At 42.6% G+C, this 27945-nt stretch overlaps 1 protein-coding gene across 1 annotated transcript in view; it reads left to right on the top strand.

Annotated features, from left to right (window-relative positions):
- efl1 (elongation factor like GTPase 1) overlaps positions 1-27945 on the top strand; it is a 438901-nt gene that overhangs the window by 61192 nt on the left and 349764 nt on the right. Inside the window, exons 8-9 of the mRNA XM_084308272.1 lie at positions 7447-7570; positions 7935-8293. Coding sequence (XP_084164398.1) covers positions 7447-7570; positions 7935-8293 — 483 coding nt within the window. The remainder of the gene's footprint in view (positions 1-7446; positions 7571-7934; positions 8294-27945) is intronic.

Raw genomic sequence — 27945 nt, 5'->3', positions numbered from 1 at the left:
GAAGAGATGGGAGGCGGGGAGATTAAACCTAGTCGATAGATTGGTAAAGCTACAGAAGATATCATTTTTATATAGATTTTTAAAGGATTTCAGACCTTTGTCATGCCAGATTGAAAAAACTGAGTCCAAGGTTGACGGCTTGAATAGGTGGTCCCTCACTAACTGAATTCAGGTGGATGGAAAGTTACTGTATATTTAAAGTGACTTCTGAATTGGTACCAGATTTTGAGAGTGGAGTGAACCACTGGGTTCTGTGTAAATCTAGAGGGGTTGGTTGGGATACTGAAGGTAATTAGAGCCGGCAGTGAAGATGAGCTACATGATCTTGATTCAAATTCATACCAAAGTGTATTTGCTGATGCATACCAATAGGAAACTTTATGAATATGTGCAGCCCAATAGTACAATTGGGATTGTGTGATATTGGTACGAATACTGGCTAGTGGTGAAGTATAAAGAAGGTGGATCCATGAAATAAAAACTTTGCCTAGTCCAAATCTGTTTAATACCTCAAATAAATAGTTTTGAAAATGTATTGATTGAACATTTTATTAACAGATTGCAGAATGGGTACAATACAGTACAGCTCAATACACACAATTGTTAAGGGGATGCAGACCAGAGAAAGACTTTCGTCTTGTTTACATCAGGGTCCCCCATTTTCAATTCATCATAACATATGACATACATGACATACAGATAGACAGTACTGCTACATCTATACATTTATGACATACCAGATTTACAAATACAGTACTGTTTGTGATACAAAAATAATCTAAAAAAGAGAGTATATACATTTGACGAAGAAAGTTAAAAAGTTAAGAAAGAACTTTAAAGAAAGAAAGAAAACTTTAAGAAAGAAAGTTAAACTCTACTCTGTCGAATGCTTTCTCTGCATCAGCTGAGATCACCACCCCTGGGGTCAGGTTGGGGGAGTTGGAGTATATAACATTTAGGAGAGTAGTGAGTACGAATATTATAGAATAACTGTTGTCCTTTCATAAATCCGGTTTGTTCATCTGAGATAATGGTTGGAAGTACGTTTTCTAAACGAAGAGCCAGAGCTTTTGCTAGTACCTTGGCATCCACGTTTATCAAATATATAGGTCTATACGAGCCACATAGGTCTGGGTCTTTATCTTTTTTAAGTAATACATTTATGGATGCTTGACGTAAAGTAGGGGGGAGAGAGCCAGATTCAAGTGATTCGACGTATACAGAGTGTAGTAGTGGGGCTAATTTATCTTTGAATTTCTTGAGAAATTCAACAGGGAATCCATCTGGTCCTGGGGCTTTGTTGCTTTGCATCTTATTGATGGCTAGGGTGATTTCTGATATAGTTAGTGGTGAGTTAAGATTTGTAGCCATCTCAGGGTTTACAGTTGGAAATTTAAGTTTATCTAAGAAGGCGTGCATATCTGAGGTATTAGGTGGAGCTTCAGAACTGTATAACGATGAATATAATGAGAAAAATGTTGTATTAATGGCTGTTGGATCAGTATGTAGTACTCCTGTTGAGTCTTTGATTTGAGGAATGATATTTGAGGCTGATATTTTTCGGTATTAATTTGGAGTCTATCCTGCTAAACGATTTATGCATACTTGAATAGAATGAATATTCTCTAGAGTGGGGGTTAAAATGTCTCCAGGAGTCTATGCAGCCGTTACGTGGGCTTGAGCGATCTAGCTGTGGCTTAATAGTTAGATTCATGTCTCCACCAAATATTAGATATGCGTTGTTTAGTGAGGGAATTCGTTAAAATAGTTTGTTCATAAATGTGGAGCTGTCAAAGTTAGGAGCATATATGTTAACCAGTAGGACCAGGACCTTACTCAACAAGCCTGAAACAATCAAATATCTGCCTTCTCTATCTGAAATCACTTTGGAAGATTTGAATTGAATCGTTTTGCAAATCAATATGGCGACTCCTCTGGCTTTGTAATTAAAGTCTCAGTAAAATATTTCAGCAACCCAGGGGCATTTCAGTCTGACCTGATCTTTCTTACGCATGCGTGTCTCTTGCAGAAACACCAGGTCAGCCTTGAGATGTTTCAGATGCGTGAGCACTTTCGTCCTCTTGACAGGGCTTCCCAGGCCTTTGATGTTCCAGCTGACAAATCTCACATGAGAGTTGTTACCTAGGTTGAGATAATTAGTGGTCATCATTTTTTTTTTATCCACTTTTTCTCCCATTTTTCTATATTTTCTCCCATCCCAATTTCGTATCATCCAATTCAACCCTCCCCTGTCATGAACGCTGTTTCTTGCCTCCCACAAGCCGGCTGCAATGTGGACTAAGTCATACATAGCACAAGTCCCCTCCGGTACTTGAGGTAACAGCAGTCGCATCTTTTCACCTGCGCAGCTCGATCTCTCAGTGGCGAGGAGTAACGCGTGGGAGGCTCACGCTGCCCCCGACACTTCCTGATTCTACTGCGCAGGCGCACCAACCGACCTGTAGGAGACGCGGTCCACAACGCCCAATCCCCACCCTTCAGTTTCCCTCCCCGTAATACGGCCAATGTGTATTACTGCGGACGACCAGCTAAACTGAAAACAATGTGGAGAGCTGGATTCGAACACGCGAACCCAGCGTCTCCACATTGGTGGCGAGTGCCTTGCCCACTACACCACCTAGCCGCCCAATTAGTGGTCATCATAGTGGTGTTTTGTAATTATGAGGAATGAGAGGCCCCCCTTTCCTTTGGGGGGGGGGGGGGGGGGAGAGAGGGGAGGGAGGGAGGGGAGGGAGAGAGAAAGAGCAGAAAGGAAAAAACAAATAACTTGGACGAATAACAATTTAATGTCAAAAACTAAAACAGGAGAACAGAACCTACATATGACCCACTACCACCCCCTCCCCCCTGTTGCACCTACTCTGCTGTAGAACAGCAGAGTGCCCAGTGCGTTCTCCAAATTGATTCAAATCTAACCCTGAATCCACCCCTATCCCCCCCCCCCCCCCCCCCCCCCCCCTTGCACCTACCCAGCAAAGTACCCGGTGCAAACTCCATTAGAAGTTATAACTCTAACCATACTTACAGTTTATGAACTACAGCTGTCTCAGTCTAAGCCCCCGCAGAGCACAGCTCCCAGTAAGATAATGTACAATAAAATATTATTAATAAAGCACATAAACATTTCCACCTTTCCTCCTTGTAAAATGGCATTAGAAGTGTCTGTGTGTGTGTGTTTGTGTGTATATATTGTATTGATGTGTGTGTATGTGTTGTATGTCTGAATGAGTGTGCAAGCGCTAACCACCTGAGTGTACAGCAGTGTATGTGTATATCTGAGTATGTATAGGCATGTGTGTTTGTGTATATTGTATAGCTATGTGTGTGTGTATGCATGAGCCTATATGAGTGTGTGTGTGTGTGTGTGTGTGTGTGAGTGTACTGTATAGCTGTGTGTGTGCATATTGTATAGATGTGTGTGTGTGAGTGTTGTATTTGGTTATGTAACATAGTGGTTGGAATATGAACGTTTCACCCACGATATAATAAAGAACAGTATCTAACCGAATGTTAACTCAATGTGTCATTCCAGCATCTTGAATCTAAACAGAGATGGAAGTATAAGTATTAGGGGTGTAACGATGCATCGATGCATCGAAATGCATCGATTCTAATGTGACGATTCAACTGCATCGATTTGAAAATGTTAGAATCTATTATAATAGAAATTAATCGAAATAAAACAAAAAAAATTTATTGACCTATAGTCCATTCATGCTGAGGGAATCAGTTCCCCCAGCCACATTTGTGTATTCAAATTTTTTTGGGGAATTAACTGATAGAAAATTAATCGAATCGAATCGTGTTCAAATGAAGAGATTTCATGATGCATTGAATCGTTGCCTGAAGAATCGTAATCGAATTTAATCGTTGTGAGGTCGCATCGTTACACCCCTAATAAGTATAAAAGAAAACAAAAATAGATAGAAATAAAAAGGAAAAAGATACATAATATACACATATAAATATACATACACATAAGGTGGATATATATGCATATAAATATCCATATACACACATCTGCATTATCTGAGCGTTTCTTTTAGCGCCTCTAAATAATAGTTTCTGCTCGTGGTAGTTAACTAGCATCATACAAAGTGAAGAACTAGTAGAAGATATTACCGATAATGAGAGAAGAAAAAAAACACAAAAAACAGTGGAAGTATTTAGCACAGTGGGCATCTCAATCAGTTAATGATATTCAGTATTTGTGTCGGCTTGATCTGACCGTTATTGGTCATTGTCTATTCTGATTGAGATTCATTGTAAACACTCTTTTTTTTCTTCTTTTTTTTTTACATGGCCTGTTTGTCCAGTGTTTCAATGTATGTCTCCGCATCTGTTGGTGTCTTGAACTCCTTCTGAACGCCTTTGTAGGACACTTTAAGACAGGCTGGGAACATCAGACCGAACCGTAGTTCTCGTAGTTTCATGTCATACAATTTGTGTTTTACATCTTTGAAAGCTGCTCTGGCTCGTGCCGTCTTTGTCGTGTAATCCAGGGAATATCGAGATGGTCATACCTTGAATCTTGATCCGTTGTAATGTCCTTCAGCAGGATGTCAACGCTTCTAGGTCTTCACATCTGTTGTCCAGTCTTGTTTGTTCGGTAGATATGTGTTCGACTTTAGCTTGGAGAGCCACTACATCATCGGTGCACGTGGACAGCACGGCCTCCACTTCACGCACAATGCATTTCAAAGTGCACATTTCACACTGGATACTAGCTACGCTATCCGTTAGCTCTGTTTTCACCATTTGAAGCTCTGACTTCATAGATGCTAGATTCTCACCCAGGGCTTTTTGGAGTTCTTGCTTGAAGATTGTAGATATCGAAGCAATTAATTCCTTCTTCGGATGTCGTGAGCGTTAGCATGTCCATGTCTGGTGATGATGGGGGGGGGGGGGGGGGGGTCGCTTGTGCTAGGCGAGGCTTTTGTCTGCACTGTAGGCCGTAAAGTTAGCGTATCCGTTTTTGTCCGTCTTCTCAAGTCTTTTGACATTTTGTATGGTCTGGAATCACATCTGAGCTTGTCCGTGTGCGAATACTTCCAAATGAAATAAAAGAAAGGTGAAAAAAGTGTGCTTATTGTGGCATTTATGGGTTCGCTCTGCAGGAGTAGCGACAGCTGCCTCCTACTCCATTGTTCACCAACCGGAAGTCTCCCATCTTTTAGATTTGAAAATACAATGTGAACTAGACTGATACCAACCAGAGAGAATATCACCACACCACCAGCAGTGGCCTCAAAGTACGATGTGTTCGATTTCTGGACTAGCTCTCCCCTTTGAGCAATGTACCTAAACCCCATATGCTCCAGTGGAGCTGTTCAGTGGCCAACAGTAGCTGTGTTTACATGAATTACATTAATATTCCACTAATAATCTGAATAATAGCTCGGTCAGAATGGAAATGCCACCATGTAACCACCTTGATTGGAACACACTGGCCTGATTGGAAGGACATTTAAATCATTATAAATGGGGAGGTGTAAACCTTTGATAATCTGTTCAATAGCACCTAATAGCCATGTAAATGCTTAATCCGATCGTTTCTCTCTGGTTGGGATAATTATAATTATATTCTTTCTTAGCATGTTGCCCCATGTGTAACATCTAAGCTCTTTGACGTCATTGAGTGACATGAAGGAGCTTCTGGGGAAATTCCAATAAAAAATTCCATGACCGCCTCTGGAAGCTTAGCGTTGGCTAAAAGGATAATTTAATGTCTTGATGGTCAGTCCGTGTAGTGAATATCCAACTTGTTCTTCAATCACGTTATCCAAATTAAGACGTAAAAATAGTCTGTTTGACCATTTTAGTGTTTTAATTAATTAATTAATTTCATTACATTTATATAGTGCTTTTCTATACACTCAAAGCTCCCCACAATGTAGGGTGGAAATTGTCTCCTTCAGCACCACTGGTAGCACCCAACCTTGGTATACACTGGCACCAGGCACACATCACACTATACAATGGCTGAACGGCTCAGGGGACAGGGATTGATATCAGCCAATTAAGGGGAAGGGATCATTAGGTGGCCTTGATGTCAGATACTTGATTGGGAATTTGGCCAGGAACGTCGGGGAACCCGCTACTCTTTGCGATAGGCGTCCTGGGTTCTTTCACGACAGAGATTCAGTCAGGACCTCGGTTTAGTGTCTCATCCGAAGGACGGCACTCGCAGCTATACGGTATCCCTATCACCGTAACAGGGGCATTGTTACTGACTAGTCCAGAGGACAGAGTGCCCCCTGCTGGACAACAACACCACTTTCCGACAACAGCCTTGACTGGGTCTAGAACCGGTGATCTTCCGATCATGAGTCCGGAGCTCTACTCTGACTGTTTTCCCTTTGACTTGGACATTAGTACCCGGACAATGGTGGAAGGTTGCTGGTCCCTGGCTATCGTGGCTTTACATTACACCCGGGAATGAGCCAAGTCGATGTTGTTGAAGGAAATGCTGAAAATTACGCACATAACTATCAAAATGAACCCACGTGTGCTGCTTGGCACAGTATCTCCTTTTCTGTGCTTCTTTCTTAATAAGCAGCAGAACATAGGTGTTAATAATATAATAATAATAATGCAGGACCTGTCGCAGCAGAGGTCTTTAATTTAGCGGTTAGCACACACGGTTAGCACACACACACACCGGAACACACACGCATGCATTGTTTTTGTAGGATCGCCGATGCGATACTCCTCTGCGCTTAACCCATCCCGTCGTCCTTCCCCCCCCAAGGGCAGCCGGGAGCAGACGAGGGCTGTGGCGTGAGCCACACCCAGGTGACCATCCAAGTGCTCCTGCCCATCTTCGTCACAGACGTGACAGCGTTAGCGATCTGTTGTTTTGCATGTTTTTCCATTGGGTTTCTCTTATCGGGGGGGGGCGGGGGGTTCGACCCTTGCGAGCACGGGGAGAACATGCAAACTCCACACAGAAAGGCCCGGGAGATACCCCACCTGGGTACCTGGCATCGCGGAATTGAACCCTGGACCTATGCGGTGTTGAGTACACCAGGGTCTTTCTGGGCATGTCAGACAAGTCATTCTGATTACATGCTTTGGGCCATGTAAACTAGGTCGAGTTTATTTAGCGTCCCTTGAAATGTCCAATCTGAATTATTTCAATTGGGTTGAGGACATAATATTGTCCATGTAGCCGCAACCGTGTAAGCCTGTGGTTGTACTGGGCAGCCCCAGGTGTGATCTTCTGTAACTGCTGATAAAAAGCATCCATGCTTTGGCTAATCTAGCCTGGGTATATATATAGGTCAAAGTAAATACTAACGACATGAAAACATTTCCAACCTAATGAGAATCTATGCTCTCTAGACCTATTGTAAAGTAAATTAACTGAAGTTTCCGTTTTGGAATGACGGGATTGAAATGACATGGACTCCTTTGTTTTCTTAGCATCCAGCAGTTTGCTCAGATCTACAGCCAGAGGATGGGCATCAGGGCTGAGGTGCTGCTCAAGACGCTGTGGGGGGATTTCTACCTCAACGCTAAAGCCAAGAGGATCATGAAGGCAGCTCAGGTAAGAGGTTTTCTACCTCAACGCTAAAGCCAAGAGGATCATGAAGGCAGCTCAGGTAAGAGGTTTTCTACCTCAACGCTAAAGCCAAGAGGATCATGAAGGCAGCTCGGGTAAGAGGTTTTTAATTATAATTATCCCAACCAGAGAGAAACGATCGGATTAAGCATTTACATGGCTATTAGGTGCTATTGAACAGATTATCAAAGGTTTACACCTCCCCATTTATAATGATTTAAATGTCCTTCCAATCAGGCCAGTGTGTTCCAATCAAGACCGACTGTTCTTCCTCACAAATAGACACCAGACCGTTAGATTCAACGGCAACTATAGCTCCAACAGAACAGTATCCACCGGGGCACCACAGGGAACTGTCATCTCACCAGTCCTGTTCACTCTGTACACCGACGACTGTAGCAGCTCAGACCCTGAGATGCTCTTCATCAAATACTCTGATGACACAGTCATCGTTGACACCACCAACTCCAATGACCGCATCATTGGAGAAATGAACAGGTTCGCAGAGTGGTGTAAGAACAATTTCCTGGACCTAAACCCCAGCAAAACGAAGGAACTGCTGGTGGACTTCAGGCGTGACCCCACAACACCCCCGGCTCTGGAGATAAATGGCCAGAAAATAGAGCGCGTTGAGGAGTATAAATATCTTGGCACCACCATCGACCATAAGCTCACCTTCAAGACCAACACAGATAACATCCACTCTAAGTGCCAACAGCGACTGTTCTTCCTCAGGAAGATGAGGAAGCTTTAGGTCCGACCATCAATCCTGCAGGCTTTCTACAACTCCTTTGTGGAATCGATAATGTCCTTTAACATTACATCATGGTTTGGAGTGATGCGTGCCATCAACCGGAAACCTCTCGACAGGGTCGTTAAGATCAGCGGCAAGATAATTGGGAAGGACCAGGAGCCACTCGGCAGCATCCACAAGAAACTGACAGTTAAAAAGGCCTCCCAAATAGTTGAAGACAACACACACACCCTTCACACCTATTACAAACTAATGCCCTCAGGCCGTCGATACAGAGCTTCACCATTAAACAAAAGGGGCTTAGGTAGCTTCGTGCCAACCTCCATCAGACTGCTGAACACCTAGGTCTGGTGGAGGCCGGACTGCCCCCCCCCCCCCCCCCCCCATAAGGACTTTGGACTACCGTACTTTTCGCACTATAAGCCGCACCTGACTATAAGCCGCAGCAGCTAAATTGAATGATGTGTACATATATAAGCCGCACTGGACTATAAGCCGCATGTGTTTTAATGTTTAATTACCATATGTAAGGAGTGGAGCCTGCGGCTTAATTTGACTCAACACGGGAAACCTCACCCGGCCCGGACACGGAAAGGATTGACAGATTGATTGCTCTTTCTCGATTCTGTGGGTGGTGGTGCATGGCCTCTTATATTGAGCTTTAAGTTCCAACCTCTACAGAGAATAACTCCCACCTCTACAGAGAATGACTCCCACCTCTACAGAGAATGACTCCCACCTCTACAGAGAATGACATTGGGACACAATACTGTCGGACAAATAACAAGAATTAACTCATTTACAAGTTGTATTAAGTTTAGCAAATAAGGATAAATAACATTTCAATGCAGTAAAAAAAGCAATATTTCGATTTTCGGGTTTTGTCCACATATAAGCCGCACCGTTATATAAGCCGCAGGGTCGAAAAATGGGGAAAAAAGCCGCGGCTTATAGTCCGAAAAGTACGGTACTTAAAATAGACTCCCCCTTCCACCTGATGGACATATATCACCTGTACTACTATTATTTATTATTTATATACATATAGAACTGCTCCACATGGTTTTTAATATATCATGCTTTAAGTATTGTAGTTTTAATGTAGTTGGTGTTTTTTTATATAGTGGTATTTTTACTGTAGTTTAAAAAAAAGTGTCTATGTATTGTGACTGTATGTTTGTCTTTCAACCACTGCACAAATGAAGTTCCGAAAGGAAAATAAAGTAATTTGAAGTTGAAGTTGATAAACAAAAGAGTCAGTACCAGTATAGATGTTACTGATCCTGGACTAGTATACTTATCCATCCATCCATAGTATACATCATATATCCATACCTACCTGTCCCCAATTACTTATCAAATAGAAAATAGATAAATGAATAAATAAAAGTAAAAATAATAATAATAGTTACAAAGAAAGAAAGAAAGAAAAGGAAAAAAAGGATTAGAATTTTCTTTATGTGTAGGCCTACAGGGTGTTCCCCAACAATTGAGTAGTAGTAGATCAAAGAGAACACCTATATTCTGCTACAAAGTGATAACCTGAACTGCTCAGAGATCATCAAATCAAAGTCAGGCGACGTAAACGGCTTCTAGCCAGTGGCCCGTCATGAGCGACAGATGCGTCTCCAGGTCCCCATGATTTGGGTTGATTATTTCCCGCTCTGTCTTTACCGTGGCCCAGGGGCATTGATGTACGTGGGAACATCCCTTCTATACATTATTCTATGAATATGGATCCAAGGGGCGACAGTGGCTCAGGAGGTAGAGTGGTCGTCTGGTAAATGGAAGGTTCAAAAGGCAGCTTGTTGTTGAGCAAGACACTTGACCCCTAACTGCTCCCGATGAGCAGGTTGGCACCTTGCATATTGCCGCCGCTGTGTGAATATGTAGGGATGGGTACCTTTCACATTTGAACCGATACGGTACCGGTACCTGTGAATCGATACCGGTGCCCAACGGTATTTTTTTTCGGTACTTTAGTCTCAACAAATTTAATTTACCTACCTCAGTCGTGAAAAAAAAATCCAAACTTCAAATAACTACAATTTCGACAGTTTTCGGCTTGCCATTGCTCCGACTGCTTTGTTGTTGAATCAAGTCAAATCCTAGGTAAGCATATATTGTGCGTGTGAACGTTGACATGGAAAGAAAAAAGGTAAAACATTATTTTTTTCTTTTTTTTCTTTTTTTGGTATCTCACTTGAATCGATACTCGGTAGTACCGACGTGGTTCGGTACCTCAAAAGTATTCGGTACCCATCCCTAGCGAGTGCGTGACTGAATGTGAAGCATAAGCTGTAAAGCGTTTTGGGTAAAGAGCTATACATGTAGTCCATTTACCCTGACCTGGGTCAGCCCATCAGCCTAGAACGCTAATGCTAACGCTGGCTTTACAGGGAATGGAGTTGGGGAGTTTTAACAGTGACTGTTGTTCTTTATTTCATCCTGTTGGCCACTAGCAGATCCTAGTGGTCAACAGTGTCAGACTGTAGTTGTACTGGGCAGCTCCTAGTGGTCAGCAGTGTCATACTGGGGTTGTACTGGCCAGGTCATAGTGGCCAACAGTATCAGGCTGTGGTTGTACTGGGCAGCTCCTAGTGGCCAACCTACCGTATCAGACTGTGGTTGTACTGGGCAGGTCCTAGTGGTCAACAGTGTCAGACTGTAGTTGTACTGGGCAGCTCCTAGTGGTCAGCAGTGTCATACTGGGGTTGTACTGGCCAGGTCATAGTGGCCAACAGTATCAGGCTGTGGTTGTACTGGGCAGCTCCTAGTGGCCAATCTACCGTATCAGACTGTGGTTGTACTGGGCAACTCCTAGTGGCCAATCTACCGTATCAGACTGTGGTTGTACTGGGCAAATCCTAGTGGCCAACAGGGTCAGACTGTGGTTGTACTGGGCAACTTCCAGGTGTGAATGTGTACCCTATCCCCTACTCTGGGTATATAAACCTACTCTGGGTAAATACAGGTTACAAAATAAATTCACTTTCATTCATTCAAGAAATCACCATCCAAGCTAAAGACAACATTTTATTGTCCTTTCATTATCGCTGTAATGCAAATGTAATTGTATTCCTCGAATGGGGCTACAGGAAGCTGGAGCCCCTCCCCCCTTATGTTGGGCAACCAGTGACCGCTGATTGATACCCAATCATGCTTGTGGTCAGGTGTCATCATTCTCAGGCTGATCGAGTATCCTCCAATCGATGGTTTTTGGTAATAAATGATCTGTTTCCCTCCAAAGACACTGTTTATATTTCTGCCTGGGAACCTGTATGCCTCATTTTTTTTATTTTTTTTTAACGTTTGACTGATATAATTAATGTATTATTAATATTTGTGTGTGTGTGGGGTGGTGCTTAGCAAAAATCTATAATCATAACCTAGATATGATATAATGTCTTTTCTCTGTTATGGCAGTTCCATTAGGCCCATATGTAGAGGCTAGGAGCAATGCACAAGGCACCAACACTGCCAGGGTTGGGGGTTCCTTTCCCTGTATACCTGAGTGTGTAGAGCAAGGCACCAACACTACCAGTGTTGGGGGTTCCTTTCCCTGTATACCTGAGTGTGTAGAGCAAGGCACCAACACTACCAGTGTTGGGGGTTCCTTTCCCTGTATACCTGAGTGTGTAGAGCAAGGTACCGACACTGCCAGGTTTGGCGGTTCCATTCCCCGTGTACCTGAGTGGGTAGAGCAAGGCACCAACACTACCAGGGCTGAGTGGGTAGAGCAAAGAAAGCCATGCCACAGCCCAATGAGGACGCCCCGTGTCTGACCTCAGCCCTGTCCAGGATTAACCCCTGCAAAGCTGACATCCCTCGACGCACACTCAAGGACTCTCTGTCTGTGTCTCAAGTCTGCCACCACAGCCCGATCTCGCTTAAAATATGTAAATAAAGTACTAATCAACCACAGGAAAAAAGGAACATAATGTATGTTATGTTATGTTGTAGCCATAAATTATATATATACATGTTGTATTGACATTTTTACATGTGTACGTATTACAAATAAGTACATATATTACATATTCAAAACTTTTTAAGTTTTCAGAAAACCTTTATGTTCCCCTGCTGGGGATCGACCCCTAAATGTAACCCTCATTTTATGTCTTAACCGTAACCATAACCGTTAAGCGAATTTTAAAACTAACCTTAACTCTTAACTATTATCATAGTTAGATAGTGGTGAGGGCACCCGCCCGCAACTGCAATGATTGTTGGTTCAACTCCTGGTTGTGGCTTTTGTTTTGGACTTTTGTTTGTTTGGAAATATATTACTTATGGCTACAACATAACATACATTATTTACCTTTTTTCCTGTGGTCGATTAGTCGATTACTTTATTTACGGTTTCCTGTTGACGCCGTGTTGGCCACCATCATACCCTGTATCATGCCTTAATGACTACCGCTCCATTGCACTGATGCTAATCATAATGAAGTGCTTTGAGAGGCTGGTCATGCAACACATCAGACCCATCCCCCCTTCACCCTCGACCCCCATCAATTTATATCTACTGATGATGCAATCTGCACTGCGCTTGGCCCTCATTCACCTAGATAACAATGACACTCACGTCAGAATGATATCCATAGACTTCAGCTCTGCATTTAAAGGTGCTGTAGGTGGTATTTCTTTGTTTTAGGGCTGGGCGATATGGCCTAAAAATAAAATCTCAGATTTTTTCACACCACATCCGATTTACGATTTTAATCGATTTTTTTCTCTTAAAAACTAGAAACGCCAAGGAAATCATTAAAATAAGCTTTATTTTTATTAAATTATCAAACCAAGATGAACTTCCATATTTGGATTGAAGTGCAAACCTAACTTTCACCAATCTTCACTTAAAAAGAAAAAATAATAATCTATATACACCATGCTAAAAATGACGAGACATGAAAAAATGCCACTGATCTCGTTCAGTACCTTCTTGAGATCACGTGTACAAAAAATCAAAGGAAATGAATAAAGGGAAGATGATTAAACAGAAGGTTTTGTAGCTACAGTACTGAATTCTCACCTCCGGACCAATGCAATTTGAAATATTATTATAGAATATAGAATAGCAGGCTTATAAATGACCTTATTATAGCCAATTCGCACATTTATGGATTGTGCCAAATCTTATATTTCAAATGCCCAAGTTCAATTTGGATTTAGTATCACCAGGCGTGCATAAGAACAGATAATGAAATCTACTGTATGTACAGTAGCTTTTTTTATTTTTGCCAGGGTGGCACCATTTTGAAACTAATTTCAAATCTAATTGTTGCTACATGCTAAAAATAGGGAAGATAAACTAACTGCGCTTCAATATATACTAGGGATGCACGATAATTATCGGGCCGATAATTATCGGGCCGATATCAGCAATTATGACGTCATCCCGATAAACTCGATAACGTTATTAATAGCTCCGATAATATAATATATTTTTTGGTAAAAAAAAATTCGGTGTGGGTGAATTGGAATGAAGTGCGTTTGTTTTGACTAAAGTCTCCTCCCGTTTTGTCAGTACTGTGCTACGACTGACAGCGTGTGGTTTAGGAACAGGGCGTTTTACACAAATCCAGCGCTCCCTTACTTGGCTGTGACGTAGCCACGCAAGTTAACATTAACAACAAAGATGGCCGCGTCGGTACTCGGAGTTTCAGAGTAAAAAGATCGCTTGCTATTTGTAATAAATGCAATGCAGACGTTCCACAAGACAGACAGACCGGCGCATGCAGTTCAGCGTCGCGGAGCATTTAGCCTGCTGGCTACCTAGCTCCACTTCAACCAGCATCGGGAGCTCCAGCAGCTTGTCGATGTGCTAATATCCTCAGCAAGCTAATGTTAGCTGGCTCCAGCAGCTTGTCGATCTGCTGGAGCCAGCTAACGTTAGGTTGCTGACGCTATTAGCACATCGACAAGCTGCTGGATCTCCCGATGCTGGTTGAAGTGGAGCTAGGTAGCCATCAGGCTAAATGCTCCTGACGACATCAACAAGCTACTGGAGCCAGCTAACGTTAGCTTGACTGGTTGCTGGCTAACTAATGTAGCTACGCGTCCCGTGAGATAACGGCGCTGCCTGGCTGGTTGTTGGCTAACTAATGTAGCTACTCGTCCCGTGAGATAACGGCGCTGCCTGGCTGGTTGTTGGCTAACTAATGTAGCTACTCATCCCGTGAGATAACGGCGCTGCTTGGCTGGTTGTTGGCTAACTAATGTAGCTACTCGTCCCGTGAGATAACGGCGCTGCCTGGCTGGTTGTTGGCTAACTAATGTAGCTACTCGTCCCGTGAGATAACGGCGCTGCCTGGCTGGTTGTTGGCTAACTAATGTAGCTACTCGTCCCGTGAGATAACGGCGCTGCCTGGCTGGTTGCCCTTCTGTCAAACTTCTTTAATTTAGCAAACGACTCGTCAATAGGTACAAGCGGGCCCCCAACACCGTGGCGGTGGTGATGCCGCAGGTGACCCGTTGTGGTGGTGATGTGAGGTGGTGATGTGTCCACTCAAAGCCTCTTTTTCAAGGCTCCGCTTTGAAAAAAGAAGAACAAAAAGCTTCGAGTGTCTTAGGTTGGATGCACCACAAGCTGTTGACGGATTGTGAATTTTCATTTGGAAAAATAAATATGGTCACTTTATCAGTCAAAACTGTTGTCTTGGCTTTTGTTTCTGTTGTCTGGTTAGGTCACATTTAAGTTGGTGTTAAGTTATTGTCATGGGAAGTCTTTTTATGTATTATTATTGTATTGTGATATGTTTTGTTTCATGTTGAAAAAAAATAATTTATAATACAATAAATATCGGTTATCGATATCGGTTATCGGCTTGAGGAGCATAAAGTTATCGGTATCGGTATCGGTGTCAAAAAAGCAATATCGTGCATCCCTAATATATACCCCAATTCCCGACGTTCAAATTTTCAAATTTTTTTTTACTTTCGCGAACTAAACAACACCAAAACGAAAATCTATCTAATAACACTTTAACCTATTGGTAAACTAACGTATTGATGATAATATACATTATAACTGCTGTTGTGACATGGTTATGATGTTTATACTTGAATACGTTTGAAAAATAAAACGATACTTTTGTCAAACAGTCTGGAGAGATTGATTTATGACGTGATGTCATTTGCGGTCCGCCAATGGACTGCATGGGTGTGTGGAATATTGATTCCCCAACTCTCATGTAAAGACATTCCCCTCCCCTTTGTCCCCTATCCTGTGTTCCCCCCCACCCATTTGACCTATCAAATGGGACCCACTCCTCCCCCTTTTCACTATATAGGGCTCCTCCCGACAGCATTCATTCTTCTCTACCTGGGCAATTTCAGCTGATCACCTTGGGCGAGAGCCTCAGCCATTCTCTCTAATTATACAACGGCATGCAAATTTCTCGATTCTGATTGGCTGAAACAGTCCATTTACACGTCTTTATTGGCAACAATCCACGGTCCTGGGCTCAGGACCCGCCCACAACCGAATCACATATCACTCCACCGGCTCACTCCGGGAGAATGTTGATAGCGCCAGAATGTTGATAGCGCCATAACGACTAAATATGAAGCGATTCTGTCAAGGGGAATGTGTTAGTCCTTTAAACAATGTTGGATGATGTAATTGATGGGTCTTGAGTCAATCTAGAACAAAAGAAAAATCGCGGATTGATTGATTGATTAATTGATTGATTTTAATTTCTACTTCCTTCCCACTGACTGCAGCGTTCACTCTCACACTGTCCGACGCTGGCGTACCCACACACACACACACACACACACACACACACACACGCACGCACGCACACGCACACGCACACGCACACACACACTCCTGTCTGCAACAGCGGGGGAGTCAGACTGAGAGAGAAGCAGCGCTGTTTTAAGTGAGCATGGTCTATTGAATTGATTGATTGGTTGATTGCTAATTTTATTACTGTACCCCTGGTTTCCAACTGGTTAAGTTTAGGCTAAAAGAAATAAATAAAAAAATAGGGCGAAGAAAACGTTTTTTTTCCTATAGGGCAAAGAAAACTTTTTAATTTGTTTTACCTACTTTATATAGAAGCATCTAAGAATGAAGTTCTATGGAAAGTAGGTCTGCATTCCCTTAACAATTGTGTGTATTGAGCCGTACTGTATTGTACCCATTCTGCATCTGGTAATACAATTTTCAATCAATCATTCCAATAATACACAATTGGATGTGTTAGTTGGTTGGATGCACTTCAAGCTGCTTCCACATGAGGCAACTTCTCTCAATCATTCCAATAATACACAGTTGGATGTGTTAGTTTGGTTGGATGCACTTCAAGCTGCTTCCACATGGAGGCAACTTGTCTTTTTTGTAGTTGTGGGAACTACTTTTTCTGGCGGATGGTTTTTTCAATAAATCTTCGATTAATGTGTGTTTATTGTATAGAAATAAGGTTGGATGAATCTGGCAGTTGTATAAAAGCTTTACACCACTTGCAGTCGTGATTTGTGAACAATAAACCATGCCTAGGGGGGTCTAACGACCACCCCTAGGCATGGTTTATTGTTCACAAACCACTCCTGCGCGTGATGTAATGCTTAAATACTATGTATATATTTCTATCTGTCTGGCTAATTAACTGGATCTCGGTTGACTAAGCACGTTCTTCATGATATCCACAATATCCCACAGGTGGAAGAGGTTAAATCAAATAAAACGTGCCTCTTGATCATCAAACAAGAATGAATTTCCCTATTGGGATTAATAAAGTACAAATTTTACTTTCACCAAACATCATTTTTTTTTTTTTTTTTTTAATATTTTTTGCACAAATCTCTCCAATATTCAAAACATCTCTTTCCACATCACCATATGCAACTTCCAAGATTTGCCTTTTTCTTTTTTGTAAGAACATACAAAACATGTAAAGGACTCATACAAATACATTAACAACTGACATGGAAAATAAAAAAAGACTTACGAAAAAAGAAAAATACTATACTATACATTGTGCGTATACATCCCTGATATATATACTTTGCATGTAGACCGATCTACCTTCGAGCAGGTATGTGCTGCATCCTCTATCGGGATGCCACCCTTCTCCATATTGCATGTGAGAGAAAGCGTCCCAGACACATGTAGGTGTGCATGATAGCATGCATGCATGTGTGTCTCCAACACACGTATGTGGGTACGTGTATCACGTAAGCATGTGTACATGCCTCACATGTGTGTGTGTGTGCATCTTCCAGGTATGTGACTGTACTCCTATCTCTTGTGTGTGTCTCGTATCCATGTGTGCCTCTGCCCCCTATGTGAGTGTATATCTCAGGTGTGTATATATATGTGCGTCTCAGCTACGTATGTGTGTGTCTCCTATGTACATGTGTATCCCCCATATGTGTCAGTGAGAGCCTATACTTCAACTATGTGTATATGTAGGTGTGTGTATGCCTATTTCCTATAAGTGAGTATGTGCATGTATGTGTGCCCCTGACATGTATAATTTATCCTTGTGCATATGAGTGTGTGTAAACCTATTATGTACACATACGAATATGTGTATCCTAGATACTTGTATGCGGCTATACATGCGCATATGCGAGTGTGATAGAGACAGTGACCGTTCCATAGATACACCATCCGGACATAAAATCCATGCACATACATACATAATACATTATAAAGTACAAGTACCATCAGATCAGATCCCCTTTTTCATATTCATCCTTGATATCATTGTAACCCCACCTTAATCATTTGTCCCCAGACCGTTCAGTCAGGTGTAGAAAACTGTCCCATACCTCAGCGAAAATATCCTCTCTCCCTGCGACTCTATACGTCACCCTTTCATATGATGCTGTACGGAACATTAATTCCATCCATTCTTTAAAAGTAATATCCACGGGTGATTTCCAATGTCGTAATGCAATTCTACATCCTGATATCATGGCCATTCTATACCACATTCCCCGGTATTTAGGCAGTTTAATCCCTTTCGGCACCACACCCAAAACACATGCCAATGGGGAGTTATTTATCTTCACATTCAGAACCTTACTTAGGAATATTACAATTTGATCCCACATTTTTCGGACCTTCTCACATTCGTACAGCATATGTAGTAAAGTGCCTGTCTCCTTCTCACATCTCCAGCAGATGTCAGTGTCCCTTAATTTTAGTCTGGCCAGTTTACTAGGCGTCCAATAGCTTCTGTTCAACACTTTGTAAAAGATAAGTTGTGATTGCGCCTCCCGAGAGAATTTACTCCATTTGGACACCATCTTCTCCCACATTTCCTCAGTAATATCCTCACGTACATCGTTCTCCCAGCTCAACCTCAGACCCGCCAATTTGGGTGCATTGTATTCTCTTATAACATCATAAAATCTTGACGCACCGCCTTTCCTACGCCATCCTTTATAGAATATTTCTTGAATTGCAGTAATCGGGCCACACTTTGGCCCTCCTATTGATGACGATATACAATGTCTAATCTGTAGGAATTTATAAAAGTTTTTATTATCTATATCAAAATCCTCTTTAATATCCTCAAAAGGCAAAACCCCATCTTCCCCGGCTATATCACCTAGTACATGTATCCCCCTTTTAATCCAATCGTCCCATATGACTGATTTCTTACCAATCTTTAGTTTTTTATTATACCATATAGAGGCTCTTGTAGTTAAATATGGGCTATCACCAGTCATTCTGTGCGATTGATTCCAAGTTTCCCTGATACATGCCATTAAAGGGTTTTTAAAAGGTATAGGTCTGTCTGATTGTGTCAGGAAGGATTCCAGAGATGAGGGATATATCATTTCCTCCTCCATCTTGACCCAAGCAGGTGCCTCCTCAGTCGAGTGATTCAGTTTGGAGAGCTGGGAGAGCGAGAATGCATAATGATACCAGTCTAGTTTAGGCAGGGATAAGCCGCCATTTTCCTTTGCTGAATAAATTTTGGCCCGTCCAAATAGCGGCCTTTTGCCCCCCCACAGATATACATTAATGACTTTGTCATACTGTTTGAGTAACTGGGTCGGGAGAGTCAGCGGCAGCATATATAGGATATAATTTAATTTGGGAGCCAATATCATTTTTACTAAGTTTATCTTCCCCAGGAGGGACATATTCATCTTGGCCCAATTCTGGGTCAGAGCACTAATGTGTTCGATTATAGAGGCAATATTGGCTTGCATTAACTCTTTCAGACCTGGGATCAGCTTTATTCCTAGGTATATCAACCCTGACGGCATCCATCTGTATTGCCACCCCCTCCTGATAGCAGGGGGACAACATTTAGAGAGAGGCATTGCTTCTGACTTGCTCCAGTTGATTGTGTATCCAGATATTTCGGAGAAGGACTCGATAATAGTTCCAATGACCCCAGCTGCTGTTTGGGGATTGCTGGATACCAATAAGATATCGTCCGCATATAAAAATAATTTATGTTCTACCTGCCCCGCTATTACCCCTTTGATGTCTTGATTAGTCCTTAGTGCGATAGCAAGTAGTTCGAGGAAGAGCGCAAACATTTGGGGAGAAAGCGGAGAACCTTGCCTCGTCCCCCGCCCTAGATTAAAGGGCGAGGATACGATCCCGTTGGTCAATACTGATGCCATCGGATTTGTGTATAACAGTTTTACCCACCCAGTAAACGATGGTCCAAACCCGAAGCGCTCTAGCGTGTGAAATAAGAATGCAAATTCCACCTTATCAAAGGCCTTTTCGGCATCCAATGAGAAGGCCACTGTAGGTTCTGTATCATTCCTGACCTTCCACATTATGTGTAGGAGTCTGCGGATATTATCAGCTGAGTTTCTCCCCTTCACAAAGCCCACTTGATCTGAATGCACCAAAGTTGGTAGTACATCTTCTATTCTATTCGCAAGTATCTTTGCCAATACTTTTTCTTCCAAATTGCTCAGGGATATAGGCCTATAGTTTCCACAGTATTGAGGGTCTTTGCCCTTTTTCTGTAGTAACGTAATAGTGGCCGATCTCAAGCTAGTGGGCAATCCCCCTTTTAACAATGAATCCTCATATACTTTTAATAGTCTCGGAGCGATTATATCACTGAATTGTTTGTAGAAATCGGGAGTAAACCCGTCGTCTCCTGGTGCTTTACCCAATTTAAGGCTGTTGATTGCCGCGTGTATTTCCTCTATCGAGACCCCCCCCTCCATTGATTTTACTTGTTGTTTCGATAACGACGGTAATTTGATCTTGTCGAAGAACGCGTCCATTTTTACCTGATCCACCGCCTTCTGTGGGGTATATAAATCCTGGTAGAAACACCTGAAAACATTATTAATTTCCTTTTTGTCTGTAATAATCTTGTCATCTTTATTACGAATTGAGGATATAATATTTTGATTTTGCATTTGTTTAACCCGATTCGCTAGTATTTTACCCGCTCTCTCCCCTTCATCATAATATCTTTGGTTGGTCCTAAATAACGCATATTCAGCCTTCTTTTGATATATGTTGTTCAATTCGTACTTGGATTTGTTTAGGTTTCTCCACGTTTCTGGGTCTGGTCTCTGACTGTGCTGTTTCGAGAGTATTTTAATTTCCTCATCTAACGCTGTCATTTTTTGTATTGCACCGTATTGTATGAGTCGTCCTCTCATGTAAGCTTTACATGTGTCCCACATTATGCCACTATCATCTATTGACCCTTCATTAAGTTCCCAGAATTCCTTAAATATAGTTCTAATGTATGCACACGATCCTTCATCATTTAACATCAGGTTATTGAATCGCCATCTCCGAGATCGTTGCCCTTCCTCCATGGATGTGATCACTAAATCAACCGGAGCATGGTCAGATATTACAATGTTCCCTATCCCAGTATCTGCTACCTGTTCTACCAGCGCGCTAGAGATCAGGAAATAATCTATTCTAGAGTATGAGGAATGCGGGTGACAGTAAAACGTGTAGTCTCTTTCCTGTGGGTTCATAACCCTCCAAATATCCACTAGACCCAATTCCTCTATCAGTACACCAACCGCCAGTCTCCCTGCGTTGTCAGCGGTCCTGGGTTGATACGATTTGTCCATTAAGGTGTTTACAACCAGGTTGAAGTCCCCCCCTATGATTACGTTGCTATTCCCTATTTTCCTGATCACCTCACATACTTCATGGAAAAAGTCTGAGGACGACCCGTTGGGCGCATATATATTAGCTAAGGTAGTCCTCTGTCCCTCTAAATCAGCATCCAGTATAACCCATCTTCCCTCATCATGTGAGAAACTATTGTGCACCTTTACATCTATGTTTTTTCTCACCAATATTGCCACCCCCCTCTTCCTAGAAGAGAACGTACTATAGAATATTTGTCCCACCCAATCCCTCTTAAGCTTGGCCGACTCCTCCTCATCCAGGTGCGATTCCTGAATTAGTGCAATATCCGTCTTTTTTTGTTTCAAGAACGTCAGTATCTTTTTTCTCTTAATGGGATGATGACATCCGTCTATATTCCACGATACTATTTTAATCAGCCCCATATTCCTCGTAATGTATCTCCCCTGTGCAATCCAGGACGTAGTACCTCTATGTCTGGGGCGCACTCTCCCACATTTCTATATCTAGTTCCTGAGACTGTGGAGATATATATACAATAGTATAGTACACAATGAAATAAAAAAGAACATATAAAAAAACATAAATACATTTCCCCCCCCCCACATTTACCCAAGCTACGTTCGATAGGACCCCAGATAGAACAATTGTACCGAGGGTGAGATCGATACTCACCCGTGCACCTTGGTCCCCCTCGACTAACAGAGGAGTGCATATGGCACAAGGCAGGTTGCCCAAAACTGTGCCCCTACTATTTTGTATACCCTGATGTAACGTATGGCTCACACTGTAATCTATATACAGTGCGATCAATTCAACTGAACTTGTCAAAACGGTAACGTTTCCAACAATTAACATTTGTATACCTCTTAGATATATATTGGTACATTGTAACTTCTATGACATAGCCATAATGGCCTGTGGTTCATTTAGTTATATTTTTTCTTTATCCATCCGGGATATTTCCCCTCCCACATTTTTAGCATACTCTCCTATTCATTGCCCTCTATTCTCATTTCACACCTTTTTTTTTTTTTATCACTTTTTTTTTTTTTTTTTTTATATACATATTGTGATGTTATTTATTCTATGACGATGCCCCCGTGACTTATCTGTATCCATGCGCTTCATGAACTTTATCTTAATTGTCCGCCTCTGACTGTCCCCGTCTGAATCCCTGTAGTTTCTCCCGGTATCCGTGATGTCCATTGCCCTGCTGTGCGGGGCGTTCAGTCCCCGTCGCCTGCATGTCGTCCCCCGGTCCCCGTTTTCTTCCCACTATCTGCCAGGTAGACAGCCGCAGTATCTCCTCTCGATCCGGGTCGGTAGTCGGGTTCACCACGGTGATCTTGAATCCACGTTTTGCCATATCCGCCGTCTCCTCCGCTGCGCTCTGGTACAGGCGGGTGCCATCCTCGTAGAATACCCTCATCTTCGCTGGATACGGTGTCTGGAACTTGAGATTCTTCTCCTTCATTATTCTCTTGGCCTCGGCATATTCTCCTCGCTTCTTCAGTATTTCAGTGGGGAAGTCATGGTCGACATAGAAGCGTTCGTTGTCACATGAGACGTTTTTCTTCTGCCACGTTCGGCGTATTATCTCTTCCTTCATTTTGTAACTCCCAAACTTAACCACGATTGACCGTGGTTTCAGCTGCGGGTTGTTAGGCCTTGGGGCCAATGCCCGGTGTGCTCGTTCGATACGAAGGTCCATGTCATGAGGCAGTCCGAGTGCGTCCTTAAACAGGCCGTCTAGAAATCCATGCATGTCCTTTCCCTCTTTCTCCTCTGGGATACCATACACCCGTAGGTTCTCTCTCCTCGTTCTGCCCTCTTGGTCGAGCAGTTTAGCCTCCATGTCGGCATGCCTCTGTATCAGTTTCTTGATTAAAACCGTCGCCGCATCAAGCACATTTTCATTTTCTCCGATTCTCCCCTCCGTTTCACCGAGCCTGTCGTTCATTCTGTTCATATCATTCTTTATTTCCCGAAATTGACGCTCATTGTCTTTTCTGAAGTCTTTGAGCTCCTTGTATATGTTCAACAGCGTGGCCTCTTGTTCACAGCCATCGTCGCCATCTTTTCCTCCCGTTACGTCGTCATTCTCTGCCATTCCGTCGTCCTTTTCAGTTGTAATCGTGTTCGCCCTACGTCTCGTGATAGCCCCTTCTTTCATCCCTATTAAATATATACCCTGGTGCTGTTAATAAATGTTTTCCGGGGCTAAATCATTTTGCTGTCGGGGAGCTCGCGAGTTAAGCAGCCATGTTCTTCCGCGGTCAAACCGGAAGTCCAAACATCACTTTTTGTAAAATAAAAGGTGACTCTTAACACATTGGTTGCCAACAACGAGATTTTTATCGTTATTTCTCGCCATGCGTTGGTTGCCAATAACGAGATTTCTTGTTATTTAATCATTATTTCTTTTATTAGCGATATCCGTCCAGCCTGACGTTATCATTGGGAATGGCTCTGAGCTCGAAAAGGGCAAATACTGCCCCCTATCGTCTCCCGGATGGTAATGCACATCATTGCATTGGATTGAGTGAAAAAGTGCATCAGAGAAAAACTCCGGTCCAGGGTTTCCCCATCTCTGGCAAGCAGTGTCTGTTACCAGATTCACTGGGGAGGCTCGGAGCAGCTTTCGATTATGCGTTTTGGACTATAACGTTGGATCAAATAAACGCGATCAATATTTGGAATGGCGATCAGGAATTGGATTCATCTTTTTGCAGAACATCTGATCTGAGGTAAGGACTCTATGTTACCAGTTTTGGGTTAATCAGAGTTGTTTTTCACAGCGTTCACAACGTGTGTGTGGTGTTAGGCGCAGAGCGCGGCACGAATAAATGATTTTTCAGCCCGCTTTTGAATCGTGCATAAGAACACAAATACTCTAGGGGGAGCTCCCGTAGCTCACCGCGTATCTCGGCGCTATTTCTGCGTCGGGGACAACCGTGCTCGTCACGGATCTGGGGTACACGAGTTCGATTCCCGGACCCGCCGTATTTTCTCAGAGTGTCTTCCCCTACTCTACATCCCATTCAACCTGTTTCTGTCGGTCATGCTTGACCAGAAAAGCGATAAACGCTAAAAAAATTAAGTTTAAAAAAAAAAGAACACAAATACTCTCGATAATCTACAGTTTATTTGAAAACTATTCTTAAATCAGCCGGAAAATGACAACGTGTTTTGTGTATTCCAGTAAATGGCTATTATCGCAGAATCTTTTTTTCTTTCTAGAAATCTCCAAAACTATACTCGTATTCAAAACGGTATAAAACGGAAATGTAGTGATGGAAAAACAATCCGTTTCATACATGTTGACTGCAAGCAAGTCATTGATAAGCGACAGGTGTATTAGACACATAGCCATAATTTAAGATATAGTTTAATCGCTCGCAAATGTGCTCGTCCTCCCATTGATTAACGTGCTGGCATCCAAGCGATAAATCGTCATATCCGGCTAGCACACAATGTGTTAACACATTCAGAACCGGCCGGATATGACCAAATTAGGGCTTGTAGGCCAGCGCTTTAATCAATGGGAGGACAGGGATATTTGCGAACGCTTAAACTATATCTTAAATTATGACTATGGGTCTAATACACCCGTCGCTTATCAATGACTTGCTTGCAGTCAACATGTACGAAACGGATTGTTTTTTCATCTGTACATTTCCGTTTTATACCGTTTTGAATACGAGTATAGTTTTGGAGATTTCTAGTAATTCCAGAGAAAGACGCGATAATAGCCCTTTAGTGGAATACACAAAACATGTTGTAATTTTTCGGCTGATTTATGAATAGTTTTCAAATAAACGCTAGATTATCGATAGTATATGTGTCCTTATGCACGCTAGAGAGGCGGGCTGAAAAATCGCTTATCCGTGTCTTGCTCCACGCCAACGGCACGCACACACACACGCACACACACACACACACACACACACACACACACACGCGCGCTCCGATGGCGGTGAAAGGAACATCTGATTAACCCAAGACTGGTAACATAGAGTCCTTACCTCACATCAGATGTTCTGCAAAAAGATTAATCCAATTCCTGATCGCCATTCCAAATATCGATCGCGTCCATTGATCCAACATTATAGTCCAAAACACATACTCCACGCTGCTCCCAGCCTCCGCAGTCAATGTGGTAACACGATACTGCATGCCCGAGAAGGGAAACCCGGACCGGAGTTTTCTTTCTGATGCACATCCCCAGCCAATCCAATCCAATGATGTGCAATACCATCCGGGAGACGATAGGTGGCGGTATTTGCCCTTTTGCGAGCTAAGACCCATTCCCAACGATAACATCAGGTTGGATGGATGAAAATGAATGGATATCGCTAATAAAAGAAAAAACGATTAAAACCCGACTATACTCGTGATTGGCACGCAAGCGATGGCGAGTTAACCCGACTATCATCGTGATTGGCCGCCAGACCCGAGATAAGTCGGGTTTTGGTCGTTATTTCTTTTATTCACTATTTCCATTCATAATCCATCGAGGGAGCCTGATGTTATCATTGGGAATGGGTCTGAGATCGCAAACGTCCAATAACGCTGTCTAACGCCTTGCGGCCGGTATTGCACATCCTTGGAATCTCTCTGGCTTGGCCTGTACGTCGATCTAAAAATTCTGGTCCAGGTTTTCCTAGTCGGGCAGGAGTAAAGTTTATAACACATGGATTGGAGAGAATCAAGCACAGCTGATTCATTTTCTTTGGTGGATTATGTTGGCAACACGATCGACATCAATACTTGGAATGGCGATCAGATAATTGGAATATTCTTTTTGCAGTACATCCTAGTCAAGGTAAGAGCTATATGGTATCAATCTTGCGTTGATCCGAGCATGCCTTCGTTGTGATCTGAAAGTGTTATTGTAATGTTACTCCACAACGTATGCCGTTGGTGACGATCGAAGCATAGAAACCCCCACCCTTTCATGCATGCATGATGAAAGATAATACCGATAATATAGCGTTGATTTCAGATTGATTGTTGATCCAGGCGAGGAATGGCATGGTTTCTAGTGAAATGCACTAAACGCTGCTTAGCGACGTTTCCTGGGATTACACAGAATTACTCTAAAACTATACTCATATTCACCACGGTATAAAACGGGAATGTATGGATGCATTTTTTTTTCTTTTTCACAAATTGAAAGATAGATACTCGATGTCAAATGGGCAATAGTATGATATTTAATATAGTTTTAGCACTGCAAACACCGGCATGTATCCCCATTAATTAAAGCGCTGATACACACAGCCATACGGCCCACAGCGACCTCTGGTGCTGAATGTGCTAAAAAATAATTAATTACATTTTTTCTCTTTTTTTTTAATTGATTTTCATTTAAAAAAAAATCTCCCTAAATCATTAATTCGAATTAATTCGATTAAATCGATTAATCCAGCCCTACTTTGTTTGTTAAAATAGGGGACATGTTAAAATAATAGCTCTACACTCCAACAGCCATCATTGATATAGAGTGCCTGGTCACTCAGTAACATGGGTCCCTCAGTTCCTCCGCTCTGCAGTAAACATGAAATACATGTTCTGCTATCCCGTTCCCACCTCATCCAATCAGAGAGAACTCCAGACTGCAAAAATGGCGTAATAAAAACTAGTTCAAAGCAAACATGTGCTTGAAACAAGTAAAATAATCGGTAAGTTTGTCTTAGCAAGATTTCTTGAAATAAGTATGTGTGTCTAGGGTTCTCTCTCTTGATTTTATAAAGTGGGAAGGGATACCAGAACATTTCTTTTCTGTTTACTGCAGAGCGGTGGGACTGGGAGACCCATGTTACTGACCAAACACTAGATCAGTGATGGCTGTTGGAATGCAGAGCTATTTAGCACTTATTTTAACCTTACTTACTTACAGCACCTTTAACACCATCATTCCACAACAGCTGATTGAGAAGCTCTGCATACTGGGCTTCGACACACCTCTCTGCAACTGGATCCTAAATGAAAGACCACAGACAGTCAAGATAAGCAACAGAACGTCAATCACCATCACTCTGAGCACTGGCTCTCACCAGGGTTGTGCGCTCAGTCCACTCCTGTTCACCTTGCAGACCCATGACTGCACTGCCAGCTCCAGCTCCAACAACACCATAACGTTTGCTGATGACACTGATATAGTTGGACTCATCAGGAAAAATTACGAGAGGCACTATAGAGAGGAGGTGGCACAACTGGCTGCTAGTCAGTAGCACCAGGTTCCTGGGAGTGCAATTCGCTGATCTGACCTGGTCCACCAACACCACAGCTCACACCAAGAAGCCCAGCAGCGCCTCCACTTCCTGTGGAGACTGTGGAAAGTGAACACCTCCCGCCCATCATAACAACATTCTAGAGAGGAACCATCGAGAGCGTCCTGTCAAACTGCATCACAACCTGGTTTGGGGAACAGCACAGTCTCAGACCATACGTCCTGCAGAGGGTTGTGAGAACAGCTAACAAGATCACAGTGTCACTCTGCCTGCCATAGCTGACATCTACAAAGCATGGTGT

The sequence above is a fragment of the Notolepis coatsorum genome, assembly GCF_963971535.1.
Source record: "Notolepis coatsorum genome assembly, chromosome: 2".
Classification (NCBI taxonomy): domain Eukaryota; kingdom Metazoa; phylum Chordata; class Actinopteri; order Aulopiformes; family Paralepididae; genus Notolepis; species Notolepis coatsorum.
Note: the sequence above shows the minus strand (reverse complement) of the source record. Positions and strands in the feature narration are given on the sequence as shown.